This window comes from Juglans microcarpa x Juglans regia, chromosome 5D, assembly GCF_004785595.1.
Source record: "Juglans microcarpa x Juglans regia isolate MS1-56 chromosome 5D, Jm3101_v1.0, whole genome shotgun sequence".
In the NCBI taxonomy this organism is placed as follows: Eukaryota; Viridiplantae; Streptophyta; class Magnoliopsida; order Fagales; family Juglandaceae; genus Juglans; species Juglans microcarpa x Juglans regia.
Genome location: NC_054602.1, coordinates 9,128,414 through 9,148,569, shown reverse-complemented (window position 1 = coordinate 9,148,569; position 20,156 = coordinate 9,128,414). Strand labels below are relative to the sequence as shown.

Genomic DNA, 20,156 nt, shown 5'->3' with positions numbered 1-20,156 from the left:
TGTTAAAATTCCAAACAACACAATTCTTCATCATATTTACACTGTACGGAGATTTTCCTACATTCTCTGCTTGTTCTCTCTTTGCCTTTTATCTTTTTATAAAATCCTTGGTTTAGATGGTGTTGTGATATCCCATATGCTAAGGATAAGTGGGGCAGGCGGTGAATGAGATTTCATATTGTATGGGAGTGAGAAGCTTTTACTCTTTATAAGGTTTTAATGAGGCTCCAATTGTATTATTAACTAGTCATTTTAGAGTATAGGTCATGTGATTTGAACTTTCCATTGGAGCGTTACATTTATATTGTAAAAAAAATAAGCCAAATTATAGATCATACAAATCAAGTAACTTTTATTGTTTGGTTGCAAAAGAGCTGCATGTGGATATAATTATCAAGTAAAATTTAAATTTAAAGTCCATCTTTATAAATATAAAATGAAAAAAAAAATTATGAATGAGAAAATGAAATTTAAGAAAAGGGCATAATAGTATATAATAATATTGTTACAAAATATTCAAAAACATTCATTTATATTATAAATTATAACATACTTCTAAGTAATATAAGACTATTTACTTCCCATTCGTTTCTTTTCTTTTCTTTTAAAACATCCAAACAAGAAAGATTATATTCTTTTCCGTTCCATTCTAATTTATATTTCATTCCATTCTAATATAAAGTCAGATGCATCGCAAAGTGCTTCAAGCCGCACTTTGGATCTATTGTAATTGGATAATGATAGGCTGACTACTTCCTACCACCCATTTACTACTCATTTTATTTTTTATTTTTTACTTAATGGTTAAGGAATTGACTATTAGTGAAGTTGTATATATATATTTTTTAATTTTTTTTCTTAATGATTAAGGATGTTAAGAAAATACTTAAAAGAAAATAATAAAAAAATAAAAATTTCAAATACACTATAGAATAGTAAAAGGGTAGTAGGAGAGTAGTAAGTCTATTATTATCCATTATAATTAGCAACGTATCATAGATATTAATTAACTTTGTCTGGAAGCAAAGTGGAGAGCCTTAACTTGTTATGCCAAATTTGAATAGATTCCGAGCCAATTCATATTTAAACAATTTTAAATGGCAGTGACTACTAATTGCACGGTACGTCATTTTTAATTAAAGTGATATATTTATATATATATATATATATATATAATTGGTTGATTATAAAATGGATTATAAAATATTTGTAAAAGAATCGTATCATGTATTAATTTCAAGTACCATGATTACTCCGAATATATGTGCCTTGCTTAATTATCCATCGATCAATACATTCCTAGAAAATATAATTAACGACTGTCTCCCAGAAAATAGTTAAAAAAATGTAGCAATACTTTTGTTAGCCAGTAGTATTATTTTATGCTAATGTTAATGGTTCGACCTTAATTAATTACGAAGCATATCTTCACCTTGAATCAAAGGTTTACGAAAGCAGTATAACAAGAATAATTTAGAATCGATCGATCTCTTTGATTTCAGATTATATATATGATCAATAATTTAAGATGTAGCATATAATAAAAGACCCACGTGCACCACACAATATTCTAAGCTCTCTCTCTCTCTCTCTCTCTCTCTCTCTTCGAGGCATAAAGGATCATCAACGACGTAAGCTACGCATCATAAGCTAAATGCTATACATATATATATATATATATATTATATGTATGTATGTATGTATGTATATGCCTTACTTATTCATCAATAAATTCCTAGTCTACAAAATGCAACAAGCATATATATCATGCTTGTTTACGAAGCATATCATGGTTCAGCCTTAATTTACACGAAGCATATCATTGCCTTCGATTGAAGGTTTCCGAAAGCAATATTATGAGGATTCGGAATCTCTTTGCTTTCACCTATATATACAGAATCATTATAGAATGTAGCATGCATGTAATATTAAACCCACGAGCAAACCACATACTCATCAGTTCTCTCTCTCTCAAGCACACAGCTTTGATCAGACAATGTCTCCAAAATCAGAAAGGATCGTTAGGCATCATAAGCTAAATGCGGAGTTGTACCAGGCTTTGCTGAGTGAAGATTCCGAAAAGGTGAAAGAATTGTGTTCAAAAGTTGGGGAGCAAGGATTGCACATATTGACAATACATGACGACACTGTGCTCCACGCAGCCACTTATTCCAAACAAACCCAATTGGTACTCCATCTTCTAGATGAACTGCCTCCCCAACATCTTGACAAAATGACCCGACAAAACCATCAAGGAAACACCATTCTCCACGAAGCGGTCGTATCCAATGTACAGATTGACGTGGTAAAGAAGGTGTTAGAGAAGGCCCCAGGACTGTTATGCATGCGTAACCACCTTGGAGAGACCGCGCTCTTTCGGTCGGTCCGCTATGGCAAGGAGAAGATATTCCAATTCCTTGCAGGAAAAATTTCCGATTACAATGAAGCTAATCAAAAACTCTTCCTCCAGAGGAGTGATAAGTCTACCATTCTACACGTTGCCGTCCTTAATGACCGCTTCGGTTGGTTCTCCCATGCATTGGTCATAACAACATCATCTAATTATTACAATATATATATATATATATACACACACCCATCTATATATATTTATTTATGTATATATACACAAATGTGTCGTGCACGTATTTCTCTTAATTTTCCCCGTAAGAAATTAATTGGATTGCGTACGTACAGATTTGGCCTTGCACATTGCGGATAAGTACAAGCACTTGGTTGGTGAACGAGACGCAGATGGGATGACTGCTCTTCAACTTCTCTCATGCAACCCAGGAGCTTTTCTACGAGAGAAACAAGTGTACTTTTTCCAGCAAATCATCAATTTTGGTTCGTTTATCCTACATGATCTTGTTTAAATCGATCCGGCCATCATATATGCCACTTACTCACCAGTCCAATATATACCTTTTATATATATTAATGTTCGTGTGTATGATCGAGAATAATTATTTACAACAAAAATAGACTCATTTTAATAAAAAATAATTATTTTTACAGAAAATAGCTAGTCACAATTAAATAGTTTTTTTGTAGAATGCGTGGAATTTTTGTTTTTGTTTTTTTATTTTCAGTTTTTGGTTTTATATTTTATTATATTATTAGATATTGTACGCTTGTAAAATGTATTGGTATTCCTTTTAGTTCAATCATCACCGTTTCATCCTTCGACCTATTTGTGAGGTATCATGCATGGTGATAATTGGCAGATTAGAAAAAAAAAATTAATTTGCAATTCATTGATGCTACAAATTAATATTAGAAGATATAAATTAAAGGATAATGATCATGATTAAAAGGCTTCTGAATATATCTCTCATATTTTTAATCTTGGATACATATTATTTTCCTTATCTTTTTATTGTTTATTTGTTATTTAAAATTATTTTAAAAATTAATTTGAAAATGAGGGGTGACATGCTTTTAATTCTTATGTTTTGTAAATTATATATGATTTTTTTATGTGTATCTTTTTCTTTTTTGTCACGTGGCATACCACATGCCAATAACGAAGTACTATTATAAGAAAACTACTTATTTGTGACCAGTTATTTCTAGTAAAAATGATTATTTTCTATCAAAATGAGTTTGTTTTTGTCGTAAATAATCGTTATCGTCGCAAATAATCCATCACAAATAATCTGTCACAAACGGAGGGACGACCTAATTTATAAAATTTGAAACCAAATATCTCCAAGATAAAATTAAAATCCCCAATTTCTTAAAAAAAATAAAGTATAAAGCTTAGTAAATTATAATCCTAAAAGCTATTTAGAGTTCATGAACTCTAAAGAGTTTTGTAGTCATGCAAGCCACTGCCTGATGCTTTATTGCTTTAGATGGTGTATAAGTATAAGATCTTGATATATTTTTCCTTTTATACATGCAATAAGTACTTACAACTTCCAAACTCATGGACAGCCAGCTCATATTTTACTTCAACCAAACAACCAGAGCCTGCATATATATCAGCCTTGAAGCTGGCCAAGTTCCTAATTGAAAGAGATACCTCGTGGGAAGCAACTTATCCTGGAATAGACCAGAGCAAGCCTAGGCTACACAAATATGGTGGGAGTCCAACCGGAGAGAGGGGAGTTGGACAAGGTTCTCAATTAATGACTACACTTGGTACTCATGAAGGGGATCTACCAGAAACAAATACTCCTTTGTTTTTGGCAACTAAGTCAGGCTGTGTAGACATTGCTGAAGAAATACTGAAGCATTACCCCCAAGCAGTTGAGCATATTGATGACAGAGGGCGGAACATATTGCATATAGCTATAAAGTTTCGTCGGTTGAATATTTTTGACCTTGTAACGAAAGGAGAAGTGCCCGTGAAAAGACTGGTACGAAAAGTCGACAACGAAGGAAATTCTATACTTCATGTCGTTGGAATGAAATTAAAAGATTATACGCCCGAGACATTGCGAGGCCCTGCACTTGAGTTGCGAGATGAAATGCTATGGTTTGAGGTACGTAGTGCACTTCTAATACTCTTTCTTGCTGCATGCTATAGGCGCACAAATCAAATACACATTAATTAATTAGCACAATATATACTTTCAAGCTATAACTGATCAGAATATTGTTGAAAGAATTTTAGAGAAATCATGAATTTTCTTGAAACCGTTTTTGGACAATGATCATTAATTGGTTGAAACGTTATGGTCAGTTCATCCATCCCGCGGAGAGGTTGACATCTGTTTCAAATTCTTAATTGGTCATGCGCACACATGTTTCCTCTTATTTTTAATTGAACTTTAATCATTATGTTCTATTTTTTGGTGTTCATGTACTGCAGCGTGTGAAGTTAATCACCCCACCCCATTTCCTTGAACATCGTAACGATATGAAGCTGACAGCTGAGCAATTTTTTTATAAAGAAAATAATGAACTCCGAACATCAGCAACAGAATGGCTAAAGCGGACCTCAGAAGGATGCACCGTTGTCGCAGTACTCATTGCTACCGTTGCCTTTGCTGCAGCCTACACAGTACCTGGAGGTCCAAATAGTCAGACAGGAGCTCCAGTCCTCGTCAACAAACCTTTCTTTGTGGTTTTTACTGTGACCGATGTGTTGTCCCTTTCATTTGCTTTGACATCAGTGGTAATATTTCTCTCCATCGTCTCATCACCATTCCGTTTACAAGACTTCAAGGAATCTCTTCCAAATAAGCTCATGTTTGGGTTCACATTTCTATTCCTCTCCGTATCCATGATGATGTTTGCATTTGGATCAACGGTCCTCCTCATGATACAAAACAGGGAAAGCTGGACAAAAGTCATCCTATATGCACTTTCTTTCCTACCAGTCGGAATCTTCGCACTTTCATATTTCCCTCTCTATATATCACTATCGGAAACTTACAAGTACTTGCTGAAAAAGCTGAAGCGGGCAATTCCTTGGAAACTTTTTGGTATGGTGCTATCTATCCCAACCTATTTGTTCTGTTATTGTTGTAGAAATCTAAGCACTAATTCCCTCGAACTCCCTCGGAGTCAACCCACTAATTAAAATTTAAAAGCGGCATCAACCCATGCTGTTGCACCACAAACCTCAAATTTAACTTATTTGCTTCAAGGCCAGGGGATCAATCAGACGTTATTATATACGAACCTTTGGAAATTAAGTACACATTTTCTGCTGCTTTGAGTTGTAGCTTGGCCATCCACTTCAAGGCTTGAGGTATATATGGTTTATCCCTGAATATGTATATATATGTATTTTAGTTGGATGTGTCATGTTTATAATTATAATATTGTGTGTATTCTGTTTGGGCTTTTATCTTGGGGCATGCATGGTGTGATCTTGTTGTGGTAATTCATGTTATACGTACGTAGTGCATGCGTACGTGTTTGTGGTTTGTACTATATTTGTAGTTTGTGAGGTTCCACAGCTTTATGATCTGTTAATGTTAACTAGTTCCCAAACATTGCACAGTTTCACTTTGAGAATTAAGTACATTTAAAAAAAATAATGAAAATTCATTTCTCAATTAAATTTACTATACGTATAGCAGTATTTATGTAAACTTTGTAGTAATTTTGATGCTCATTAAGAGCAATGATCAAATAAAAAAAATCATATTTAGGTATGGTTCAAAATTTAAAGAGACTTAAACGTAGTTATCTCGGTCATGAATTCTTTTTCAAAAAACGGTGTACGCGTATATATTATATATGACGTAAGTTGATATCATGATCTAGATTAATTGGTTTTTGGAATTAAACAAAAGCATTAAAAAAGAAGGTCTTACAACAAAAATAATTCTAGTACGTACCACTTGATATTATATTTAATGATCAGAGGATTTACTATGTTATATTTATATATGTTCACCTAAGTCATAATATATAAATATTAAATGAGTAGTCATGCTATTTTTTGAAAACAATCTACTAACAGAAGTAATTTCCTAAAAAGAAATAATTTTGAGAAGACTGAAAAAATTAAAAATAAAACAGAAGTGAGAAAAAAGTACCACTGTGGGATCATATTACGTCAAACTAACAGATCGAACACGTTCTGGATTCTTGCTTTACATGCATATGGCAGCTCTAAAAACCAATGATTAATGCTCACTTTAGTACATTAATAGGTGACGATGGATATTAACTTGGCACTATTATGAGAAAATCAGGAGATGTTAGAAAGCCAAGTAAGCACGTGTGGTATTTCTATGCTAGATTTTGTCTAAAATTGAATAAGATTACTTTTTGTCGAAAACATGCATATTTGGTTATAAAAACATCTTCAGTTATTTTCATGTGAATGCCAAGTAGTTTATTTTGATGGAGACATATTGAGACCTTCGAACGCTGTGCAAGTGGGGCTGTAACACCCCGTCTTCCGTCTCCGAGGGTCCGGAGAGTTAACTCATATCACCTAAAAATCATTTTTCTATCCACATAGTACATACTCTAATTTTTTTTTCTCTATCATATATAATACTCATTAATTCACGTCAAATACTCTAGTATAATTATTCTAAGACAATACAAAGTCTTAATATAAATATCAACCTCCCAACAAATCATATTATCAGAGCACAACTAGCTTACTGAATAAAAATCCTTAATACTCATATAAATCTTCTATGCTTAAACCATCATTCTTAACTCCTCTCACTCATGCTCCATATTCTTGATCTTCAACTGGAACATTCAAATCATCTTAAAAATATTGTGGAGATAAGGGATGAGTTATCAACAACTCAGTAAACTAAGAACATATACTAGTATGTAAACATGAGCCTTTTCAGAAAGTTCAGTATGCAGAAACAAAACATTTATTTTTTATATGCAGATCTCAGAAACGTGTTATCAGAAAATCAAAGCGACTTTTCAGACTTTTCATACTCAAAAAAATTAACTGTTCATATTTAAAGACACTTTCCATATTCAAAAACCATTTTCATATTTCAAAGACCATTTTCATATTCAAAAATCAACTGTTCATATTCAAAGATCCGTATCATAATCAAAGACCTTTTTGATATTTAAAAACCATTTTCATATTCGAAAACTAACTGTTCATAGTTAAATATCTGTTTCATATTTAAAAAAAATGCTTTGGCATAGTATAACTGAACAACTTCATCTTATCATATCATGTCATATCGTATTATATCATATACCATGTTTAATCTCCGTTGTAGGGTTATGCTATCCTCGGTAGCCAAACCAGGCAGTATCATATGGTGAAACTTCATCTTTTTCAATCTCGGGGTCCCAAGTGTACACACAAAAAAGAACACGTAAAAGACCACTTTGTTTCCAAAGTGGGTGCACTCATATCATATCATATCATATCATATCATATCATGTTGGTACCAACCATATCACGTGAACCAGTATCATCATATCAGAATCATATTCAGAATCAGATTCAGAACAGATAAGTCTGCCAAAGGTTTATCATATCCATATCATATCAAAGCATGTGCGAAACATATTCATATCATTTCCATTTGATCATAAACAAACCCAAATCATTTTCATAGCATATGTACAAAAATTCACAGATATCGTATTTGCTCTTTTGCACATTTCAGAAACATGTCAAATACTGCTTACGTCTACACATTTCATGTCAAAAACATTTCTTTTATCTTTCATACGTATCTCATAAGTGAATGCAAAACATATACTGGGGTTGTTTTTTACTTTTTCTTTTTAAAACAACATGCACATTTTTACAAACAAACCTCAGTTCATTTCTTTTTATACAAATCTAGCATAGAAACCCCGCTTACCAGAATGACTTAGCTTTTCAGAATTTTCTTCAAAAATGTCGAGTCGAATATAAATCGTCACCTATAAAAATAATCACGTAATTTTTGTAAGTTTTCAATCAATCACATATTTCGATATTTAAGCCTAAATTTCTAAAATAACCTATTTTAATTTCTCAAAACTTAAAACTCTTATAATCCCAAAATATATCATCACTTTCTAAAATCATCAATATCCACATAACCAACGTCAAACTCAAAACACAAATATTTAAACCTAAAATAGCCAACACATCTCTCATCATAAACCAATCACACAAACAACTCTATAATCCAATCCAACCGACCCCCTTACTCCTCGGACTCAATCCGTCATAACCAACCAGTTCACAGTAAAATGAGTTAATGCAAAAATACATGTAAATCACGAAAGTTGTTTGAAAAAATACTTACAGCGCTTTATTATAATTTCTGAAAGATCACGGAGGTGAAAAAGGTGGCGACACAGCAAGGCGACACAGCAACGGAACAATGCAAAATGCACTAGGTCGTGGGTCTCAAAAATTCACTTTTCAACGAGGACAAACTAAGACTCGAGATTGCTAGGGAAGAGCTTAGGGATGTCGGTGAAACTAGTGGTGGCAGTGGCTTGCCGTGGGTGGCGGCATGGGATTTGTTTGGAGGCCAAGATGCACAAATCAGAAAATGATATGAATGTGCTTCAACGGTGGCAGATCGGGGCTGAGGATGGGTGCATTAGGTTGCTAGAAGGTCGAGGATGGTGTGATGAAAAGATGGTGGCCGAAGGTGGCGCGACGGCGGTGCTGGAGCGAAGAGAAGGCTGCGGCTTCAAGCTGTGCGTGGGGATAGACGGCGGTACGGGAGAGGCTGGAAATAAAGGGGTGAGGTTGCCGGCCGGTGAGGAAGAGAAGGAGAGGGGCGGTGTCAGTCACGGCGGCGCGCGACGGTGGGCTGGGTGGAGAAGAAGAAAATGCACGGGGGAGAGGGGAGGGGTGCAGCGCGCGAGAGAGGAGAGAGGAAGAGGAGAAAAGAAATGGGGGGAAAAGAAAAGGAGAAGAAAAGAAAAGAGGAAAAGGAAAAAAGGAAAAAGAAAAAGTGAGGGAAAAAATGAAGTCCATTCCTCACAACTTGGGTCACAAAATTGATCTAACGAAAATAATTTCAAAACTGTAATTTTAAATAAAATAACTTAAACACAGTGATTAAGTAAGATAAAATAATAAAATCTAACAATGAACTAATTTAAATTAAAGAGCGATTTAAATGCAAAACAATAATTAATATTAAGAAAGTATATCAAAATAAATTACACAACTTAAAAATCATAAAAATAAACCAACGAGAAAACCCGATAAATTTAAGATAAAAGAATCAATATTTAAATTAATTAAAATACCCTTTCAATTAAAAAATACACTAGAATATGGGACAGGGGCTGAGCAGTCGGTACTTTGCAATAAATGACTCAATTATGTTAGCAAAACTAAAATGCACACAAGTTTTGAGGGAGACAAACCGGATATTTTAGTTGCTAAAGTCGGTCCTTGCTTGACTGAAATTGGCTCTGTTGGTTGTAGTTTCTTCCCTTTCTGGCATTTCTTCTTCTTCTTCTTCTTTTTAGGCGTGCACAGTGTGCAAACCAAACATGGTCTCCATCGTGGTGGAGGACTCGGGATGTCACAGGTTGCATGCCACTTGTGGTAGGGTAGGACTTTCGTCGCCAGGGATCTCCCTATCAGTAATGGAATGCACTGGCGAGTGACAAACAACCTAGTCTAAGTGATTTTGACAGTGGTCGTGTCTGGGAAACGCTATTGCTGAGGAAGGGAGATGACCAAGAAAGTTCTGCAGCTAAGCAAGGGGTGGCTGAGCAAGACTAGTGCAGCACGTTGCATGAGCCATGCAACGTGCCTTGGAGGTAGCTCACATTGGGCAGGCAATTTGGTCTGGTGGTGGCCATGCACAGTGTTGGTGTAGCATGTTGCATGATGTCCGTGATGCTCATGCAGAGACCAAGACTAGTGCATGGCCGAAGGGAGCTCAGCTAACTGAGGAATCTGCCTGAGGAGCGATAGGCCGAGTCAGGTCTCAAGCCGAGGAGGATCTTGATGATGGTTAGGAGAAGGCCCGAGTCGTGTTGGCCAAGTGGAGAAGCTAAGATAGATTTCGGGCCGAGGAAAGGGATCTGCCCACTGGCCGAGTCGAGTTAGGTCCCTGGTCGAGGAATTCGTGGGTGAGGATCACACCACGGGTAGGAGTCTAGGGTCAAGGGGGACCTCGGCCTTAAGGCATGTGGGGAGTACGAGTCGGGTCAGATTTCTGGTCATGGGCAAGGTGCTAAGTGTGCGAGGAGTAGTCTATAACTTAATTACAGTGGTCAGTGGGAAAGGCCTTTATCGGTGTTCTCTGTCAGCGAGGGCCAACACACCGATGGCCTTAGTAGCTATCGGCGACTAGCGGGTCGTTGCTTGCTAGCTATCGTGAGGCTTCGTGCATGGCGTGTCGCTGGTGAGGGCGCTTAGGCAACCGTCACCATTCAAGAAGGGAGGTTCCTTACTAGAGATAGAAACTGTCGGCAACCCAGAAGAGGCTGCCAGTGGCTGTCCCAGGCCATCCACAAGGCTGGCAAGGAGTTCCAACCATTGCACTCCCATGCATGTGTTGCCTACGGCAAGGCTGCTACTAGACAAAAGACGTCGGCAGGCCACTAGGTGGCCACCAGCACCCTCGTTGCGCCACAGAGGGGCTGGTCGAGGAGTTCCAGCCGCTGCTCTCCCATGCAGCTTTGGTGGTCAGAGACCACCTCTAGGCTTGCAAAATCCGCCTGCGGTCCAAGTGGTGACTGCCTTGCCTCGCATTATGCATGGCACTGTGCATGCCATGTACAGTGCGGACATTCATGGTGCTACGTGGCACTATGCACTTAAGTGTACAATACTTGCCCATTGTATATATGCATAATCCCAGTATATTTTGTGCACAATATTTGTACTATGTACTTAAGTGCCTAGTACACTTGAAGAACAAGGAGTTGAAAGCACTCACGGTTCAAGTGGTTGGGGAGTTTGGACTCCTGGCTTTACACTCTGGGTGCATAAAAAGCATTTAAGTGCAATACACTTAACCGCCTGGGCAAGGAAAAGTTCAGTCTCCCATTCACTGCAATAGTATTTTTCATAAAATAAAAGTTTAAAGGTTGATAACACTTATCTGGGAGGATTTCATCTGCCTGTTCAGTGACTATTTAGATCTCCGAAAAATCATCATTCTCTCGCTTCCATTGTAAAAAATACATCAAATCTCACAATCAGCACCAACTATTAATGTCGAAAAAAGCTCACAACAGACCGAAAGAGGTGAAAGAGTCATTATCGGTCCGCTATGGTGATCTAGGCCTTGATTGGTGTGATGCGGAGCCCTAGTGGTGGTCTGGTGTGGTTGTACGGTGACCATGTGTACATCCATGACAATGAGTAGTAAATAAATACAAACAAATTAAATAGATGAAGACACACAAATTTACGTGGTTCAACATTAGGCCTATGTCCATGAGAGTTTGGAGAGGGGAGAGTCCACTATAATATAATTGTTTTACAGTCTCTCACGGTCTCTCATCCTCATTATACAATGGAGATTAGAGTTCTATTTTCTGGTGGAGCACTCGTTGCTGGAGTCCCTCTCGTGAGGTTAAAGAAGCTGAAGGAGAAGTCGAAGTCCTCGAGGAAAAGCCTGGCCAAAAAGGGTCCCTAAAGTCGTATGGTTCCCTCCCTTTTATCTTCTATCCCTACTTCCTTTATGTCACATCCACTCTCCTTTATGTAACTTCTCTCATTTTCCTCCCTCAACCTTTTGTCCACTCCTTTCTTGTGTCATTCTTCCCTCCTAATGACTACCTTGGGCTAGGCCCAGAAAACACTATGCGACTGGTATATTTTATCTCTTCCACGTAGAAATATCATTGCTTCTACCACTAGTTTTAAAGAAGCCAAGTTCCCTACCACTTATGTTAGAGCTCCCATTTCCTATGGGAAAACCCCTATATCAACTTATAATCTGATTCTTCTCAAGATCGGAAATAACATTTATGGGTGGAAAGGTCGTCTCCTTTCTACTAATGGCAAGCTCACCTTAATCAAATATGTGTTCTCCTCCAATTCTATTCATATCATTTCGGTTTATAACCTTAGCTCTTAAGAAAAATCGTTGACTCTATCCACAAAGCCTTTGCTAATTTTTTTCTGAGGTGATAATGATGAACACACTAAATAGCATTAGATATCTTGGACCTATATAGGTTGCCCTTCCTCTAAAAGTAGCCTTGGAATTAGAAATTTACATGATGTTGTTCACGCTTTTCATTGTAAATTAGTTTGGAGATTTCTTCAATCGAACTTCCCGTGGGCTATGTTCATTTCTCAAGAAATACATGAACAATGCCCCCTCATTGGATCTCATTGCTTCCAAAACCTATCATTCTGATTCCTGGAAAACCATTTGTAGATTATTGCCCATCATTCACGCCGAAAGCCAATAGATCATTCATGATGTTTCTATTCATTTATGGCATGATAATTGAGCAGGTAATGGTTCCTTTACTCAAAAAGGTTTTATAATCTCTAATCCTTCCTTTGATGACAAAATCTAGCATTGTGGTATTCGTTTGGCTTCTAATTGTAATAATTGCCTGGATGGGCGTGTGGAAGATTCTTATTATGTTCTATCTAATTATTGATAATCTTTCTAAAGAGGTTTGGCATCATTTTTCCAATTTTTTTGGCTTCACCAACATTACCCTCACAATTTGAAACAAAAACCTCTCAATGGTGTGTCTTTTTTTGAGGCACTGATCAATTTTATACACTTGCTTAAATGCTACCATCTATCTTCTTTTGAGAGATTTGGTTAGCTAGAAACAAAGCTCGTTTTGATCAGGACTCTTACACCCATGCATTCATTGTCATCCACAAGATCAATAGGTGGCTAAGAGATCTTAATTCCCTCCTAAAACCTCATACTCTTACTTCCTCTTACAATATCTCTACCCTTGTTAATCTTGACATCTCCCATTTTATCATTTGTACTAAGAGACCTTTCTTTGTTAGATAATTTCCCCCACTCAATAGAGTCCCTTAAGCTCAACATTGATGGTACTTCTAAAGGTAATCCCGGCCCTGCTAGTTGTATGAGCGTTCTTCGGTCTTATAATTGCTTCATTACTGTTGGTTTTTCCTACTATCTTGGTTTGGGTGCTAACATTTTGCAGAATTATCAACTTTAAGGATGAGGCTTACTTTATGCTACCAGCTTCGTGTTCGGGACCTTATTATGGAAACAAATTCTCTTCCTGTTGTGAATTGGTTTAATAATAATTTCTAGCTTTCGGCATTAATTTGTAATGTTTTTAGCTTTAAGAAGTACTTTATTGTATCTTCCGACTTATGTTTTTCAATAGTATTTTTCCTAAGAGTCTTGTTTTGGAATTTCTATTGGAACCCTCTTGCTCTCTTTATATAAGGTATTCATCACCAAAAAAATATATATATTTTTCAATAAAATTGAGATACGTACCGTCTTCTTCTTTAAAAAATAAATAAATAAATTCTTTCACAAAGTTGGCTAAGTGTAAGACTCAGCCCGCTACTAGGCCCTGGCCCAGACCCAACTCCCTTCTAAGGAGCCCAGACCCGTGGAAGCGTTTCCAGAATCCACGTCGCATGGTTTCACATCCATTTGTCATTTTCATACAGGCCCTTTCATCCTCTTCCTTTAGGTTTTATCTCTTTACTATTTATATCTTATATATGTGTGTTAAGCATCCTCAACCTTAGATCCAGTGTCGTTGCCCTCTCTTCACACCCTCAGTCGCCCAAACTCTTCTGAGCATCCATCCTCCATTATGAACCTCAATCCAGACCTCACCACCTTGCCCAGCCACACGAAGCTGCCGCTCAACGCCTCGTAGCCTCCATTGCAAGCCTCGAGCTCCTATGTTTTAGATATCCGAAAACAGAGTCTAGCTTTTTCGCTTGGCACAACTCCACCAACAACCAACAGCTTCACGCACGGAACCACCGTACTCCACCATAGAGCAACGTTCCGCCACCTTGAGCCGTTGCAATCACCCTCCACCGAGAACTCCACCACGTCATGACCCCACAGAAACTGCCGGTGAAGACTTCCCGTCACCCCAGTCCACTGCATGCCGCCTCAGGCCCTTGGTAAGCTCACGCCGTTTCTTTTGTTTCTTTTTTCTCTCAGTCTCTGTCGGTCTCTCCATCGTTCTCTAGCTGTGTGCCTCTCTCGCTCGTCGCTCTCTCTTTCTCTCTCAGCTAGTGACCAGGCACCACTCCTATCCGTCGTAGTCAACCACCAGCTCCACGCCGTCGTGCCCACATCTCTCCATAAGTGCTGCCGCTGCACTGTTGTTGATTTTTTTTTTTATGTTGTCTGGTATTTCATTATAAGTTAGGAATATATATATATATATATGTAACTTATGTTAACCTAATAAAAGAAAGTACGATTACCTTTTTACCCCTTAGTGTATCACTCAGATTTATTGTTTAGGGCTTAGTTTAAATGGATTTTGTTTTAAGTCTCAAAAATATTATATTTGTGTAGATAATATTTTGATAATATTGTTAATTAAAAGAAGTAAACCTATTTTTTTAGGAGAGGAGTTTTTCATGACTTATTTTATGGGAATTTTTAGTAGCCAAGGTATTCTATTAATTTATAATACGTTGTAGGTATTTTAGATATTTTAAATATTAGTATTTATTGAGCTCCGTAATTATCATAATACTTATTCGATAAATTTCTTATTTGGTACGAATTCGATTAAGTGGATATTAATGGTTTTAGAAAATGATGATATTTTCGGAATTATGAGAGTTTTAGGCTTTGAGGATTTAAAATAGGTTCTTTTAGCATTTTAGGTTTAAATATCGAAGTACGTGATTGATTGAAAATTTACGAGAATTATGTGATTATCTTATAGGTGACGATTGTTAATTGTTCAGAATTGTTGAAGAAATTTTCGGTAAAATTAAGAAGTCTAGGTAAGCGGGGTTTCTATGTTAGATTTGCATAAAAAGAAATGAAATGAGGTTGGTATGTAACAATGTGCATGTTGTTTTAAAAAGAAAAGGTGGGTGAAAAACCATCTCAGTATATGTTTTGCATTCACTCATGAGATATGTATGAAAGAGAAAAGAAATGTTTTGACATGAATAGTATAGACATGAGCAATATTTGACATGTTTATGAAATATGCAAAACAGCGAATATGATATCATTGAGATTTTTATACATGTGATATGAAATTATTTGGATCTGTTTTTGATCAAGTGGAAATGAATGTTTAGCACATGTTTTGATATGATATGGATATGAAAAACCTTTGGCATACTTATCTGTTTTGATTATAATTCTGAGTATGGTTCTGATATGATGATACTAGTTCGCATGATATGGTTGGTACCAACATAATATGATAAGATATGAGTGCACCTGCTTTGGAAACAAAATAGTCTTTTATGTGTTCTTTCCTGTGTGCACACTCGGGGCTCCGAGATTGAAAAAGTGGAAGTTTCACAATATGATATTGTCTGGTTTGGTCATTGGGGATAGCACAACCTTACTACGGGGGTTAAACATGGTGTATGATATGACATGATACGATAAGATATGATATGATAAGATGAAGATGTTCAGTTATGTTATGTCAAATCATTTTTGAATATGAAAATGGTATTTGAATATGAAAATGGTTTATGAATATGAAAATATTGAAAAGTCACTCTGATTTTTCTGATAATACGTTTTGAGATGTGCGTATGAAAATGAAATATTTTACTTTTGCATACCAAACTTTCCGAAGATGGCTCATGTTTACATACTAATATATATTTTCTGCTACTGAGTTGTTGATAACTCACCCCTTATCTTCAATATTTTTCAGATGATATTGATGACCCAGCTGGGGTCAGGAATAGGAATTGGAGCCCAACTAGATATGGATAGAAGGTCGAGTACCTAAGAGTACCATTGTTAGTAGAAGGGTTTAACTTGAGTATTTGAAGTACTTTATATTATTTGGATTTATTGAGACTTAAAGATGTATCGTTTTATTATGTCGAGATTATTAGAAGATTGTGGACCCTCCTTGGTTTATGTTATTTTGTAATGAGGACTTATGGAGTTTGTATTATAGTTATTTGGAAAATATGAGATTGTGTACTATTTATGAAATTATTGGAGTTTTTAAATGCTTTGGAAGACAGGTTTATAAGTGAGAGGTAGTAATTTTCTGACCCTTCCAGATACGGGGTGTTACACTAAGAGATGCTTCGCAAGTGCTTCGAGTCGCAGTTTGTCTATAAGCTAACTATGGCTTTCACTTTTAAAGTTGATAGACTCACTAAAAAAAAATGATTTTATATCAATTAATGACATTAACTTTGTAACGAAGCAAAGTGGAGAGCCTTAACTTATTATGCCAAATATATATATATATATATATATATATATATATGCTTTGAGTAAATCTATTCTCATTATCCCATGATGTAGTATTAGATGATAGGTTCACAAATGAAATATAATAAATTAATAGTCTACAATTATCCAATGACACATCATGAGATGATGAGAGAATGATGAGAATTTGGATGATGGGTAACATTAATCTTACTCATATGCATTAATTGCATGCTTGAACAGGTTTTTACTCAAATTTAAAACGACAGAGAGTTTTCTTACTCTCTCTCTAAAACTCAAAAGCCAGACCCTCTCTCTCTAAAACTCTCTCGTCCAACCACAGTTGGGGGGAGGGGGAGCTTCGGCTCCCTCTTCCCCTCCCTCTCCTCCCTCTCTACCGTCGTCTCGACGGGTTTTGTGTATTTTTTTGCTTTTTCAAGTTTTCGGCCGAAAAAGGGGAGGGTAGTCGATCTGAACATCTCCGATGACCATTTTCCTACACGCGCACTACCGGGAGAACCCTCACCGGCCGATCTTGCAGCCGTCCATTTTGGGTGCCATTTGGAGCGGCGCGTCGCACCCAAGCGCGGATCTCAGAGAACGCGTGGTACTCTCGAGCCACCGCGTATCACACTGCGTCGGTGCCATGTGCGACAGCTTAGGGCCCAGTTCACTGGCACTGCTTCGACCGGCCGATTGGTTCCTCCCGAGAGTGACGCATGTCATTCACGCGCCACCACTGATTCCCTTTACTGCTTTTCAGTTTCTGCATGTTTGGTGGTTGTTTTGTTGTTTCTGTTTCTGTATTTCCGACTTAATGTCGGTGTGTTTGGTACTTGGTGTTTTTGTTTGTAGGAAATATAAAGTGAAATAGGCTATTGGACCTATGTCCATAGCATTGTGGGTTCCTCCCTCCTCCGGTCATGAGGATGGGTGTTTTTCTATACTTCTCCCCCTTTTGCTGGATGGAGTTTGGATGCTGGTTTTTTAATCTCTGTTTTATACAGAGAGTAATACTCTCTTTTGAGAATTTTATGAAGTTCAGACAATGTCCGTCACATAATATTTGTGTACAGAGAAGCTTACAACAGGAGTTTAGTTTGACTTGTACCTTGAGTCACAGATGTAACTTCCTTATAAATGAATGAAATGATGTCTATTTCCTATAAAAAAAATATAAAAAAAAAAAAAAAAAATCTTACTCATATGCCTTACTTATTCATCAATAAATTCCCAGAATAAAGTTATTATAACTGTATCTCAAATGATGCAGTGACGTCCCAGAATAAAGTTTACAAAACCACTAGTCTATCTACAAATTGCAACAATACTTGTGGTAACCTTTATTTTATGCTTATGTTAATTGTTCAACCTTAATTACGAAGCATATCATCGTCACCTTCAATTGAAAGTTTCCGAAAGTAATACTACTATAAGGATTCGGAACCTCTTTGCTTTCAGCTATGATCATTACAAAATGTAGCATGCAGGTAATAAACCCACGAGCAACCCACATATACTCAGTTCCCTAGCTCTCTGATATCTCTATCTCTCTGATCTCTCTCTCCCAAACACACTTTGAGTAATGGGTTCTATATCAGAAAGGAAAGTTCAGCATGATCATAAGCTAAATGCTGAGTTGTACCAGGCTTTCCTGAGTGAAGAATCCGAAAAGGTGAAAGAATTGTGTTCAAAAATTGGGCAGCAAGGATTGCACATATTGACAATACACGACGATACTGTGCTCCACGCAACCACTTATTCCAAACAAACTCAATTGGTACTCCATCTTCTAGATTCACTGCCTCCCCAACATCTTGACAAAATGACCCGACAAAACCACCAAGGAAACACCATTCTCCACGAAGCGGTCGTATCCAATGAACAGATTGACGTGGCAAAGAAGATGTTAGAGAAGGCCCCAGGACTGTTATGCATGCTTAACCACCTTGGAGAGACCGCGCTCTTTCGGTCGGTCCGCTATGGCAAGGAGAAGATATTTCAGTTCCTTGCAGTAAAAATTTCCGATTACAATGAAGCTAATCAACAACTCTTCCTCAAGAGGACTGATAAGTCCACCATTCTACACGTTGCCGTCCTTAATGAGCGCTTCGGTTGGTTCTCCAATGCATTCATAACATGAATATCAATATTTAACAATATATATATATATATATATACACACCCATCTATATTTATTTATGTATATATACACATGATGAAACGTGTCGTACATACGTGCACATATATATTACGTCCCTAAAGACTCTTTTTCTTTGGCCTTTTCCCCACTAATTGGATTGCGTACGTACACATTTAGCCTTGCAGATTGCGGATAAGTACAAGCACTTGGTTGGTGAACGAGACGCAGATGGCATGACTGCTCTTCAACTTTTATCATGCAACCCAGGAGCTTTTCTACGAGGGGAACAAATGGATTTGTTCCCGCAAATCATCAATTCTGGTTTGTTTAGATGATATATTATGCATTAATCTTGTAATTTAGGTCCGGCCACCATATATATATGCCGCCACTTACTCACCTATCCAATACATACATGCATTAATCTTGTTTAGGTCCGGCCACCATGTGTGTGGGATTTTTGTTTATATATATATATTTTTTTATTTATTTTCAGACGTTTCTGGTTTTATTTTTATTATAATATTGTTATTAGATATTGTTTGTAAAATGATATTAGTACTCCTTTAATTCAATTCAATCATCATCGTTTCATCGATCCTTCCCTAATTGCGAGGCATCATGCATGCATGGTGATTGGCAGGTTAGAAAAAAAAAATTAATTTGCAATTCATTGAAGCTACATTAGATGATATAAAAGGATAATGATCATGACTAAAAGGCTTCTGATCAATATATCTCTCATATTTTTAATTTTGGATACATATTATTTGTCTTATGTTTTTTATGTTTATTTTCTATTTGTCTTATGTTTTTTATGTTTATTTCTTATTGAATATTCTTTGAAAAAATTAATTTGAAAATGATGGTTGACATGCTTTTCAATATTCTTATGTTTTATGAATTATCTATGATTTTTTTCTATGTATTTTTTTTTCTTTGTCCATATGGCATACCACATGTCCAGAGCAAAACACATGACATGTCACATCAGAGCATTTCTGCTGATTTAGTTAGCAGCAATATTCGAATGGAGGGACCTAATTTATAAAATTTGAAACGAATTACCTAATGCCAAGATAAAATTAAAAACCCAATGACTTAAAAATAACATATTATAAAACTTAGTAAATAATCCTAAAAACTATTTAGAATTCATGAACTCTAAAGATTTTTGAAGTCATGAAAGCCACTGCTTGATGCTTTATTGCTTTAGATGGTGTATAAGATCTTGATATATTTTTCCTTTTATATATACA

General features: G+C 36.4%; 1 protein-coding gene across 1 annotated transcript; it reads left to right on the top strand.

The window, feature by feature from the left end:
- The first annotated feature begins 1,996 nt into the window (after nt 1–1,996).
- On the top strand, nt 1,997–10,338 carry LOC121265646 (ankyrin repeat-containing protein ITN1-like). The gene is made up of 5 exons (XM_041169336.1): nt 1,997–2,522; nt 2,698–2,847; nt 3,940–4,490; nt 4,820–5,435; nt 10,283–10,338. Exons 1-5 carry the CDS (start codon nt 1,997–1,999, stop codon nt 10,336–10,338), a joined length of 1,899 nt encoding a protein of 632 aa, XP_041025270.1.
- Nucleotides 10,339–20,156: the final 9,818 nt, after the last annotated feature.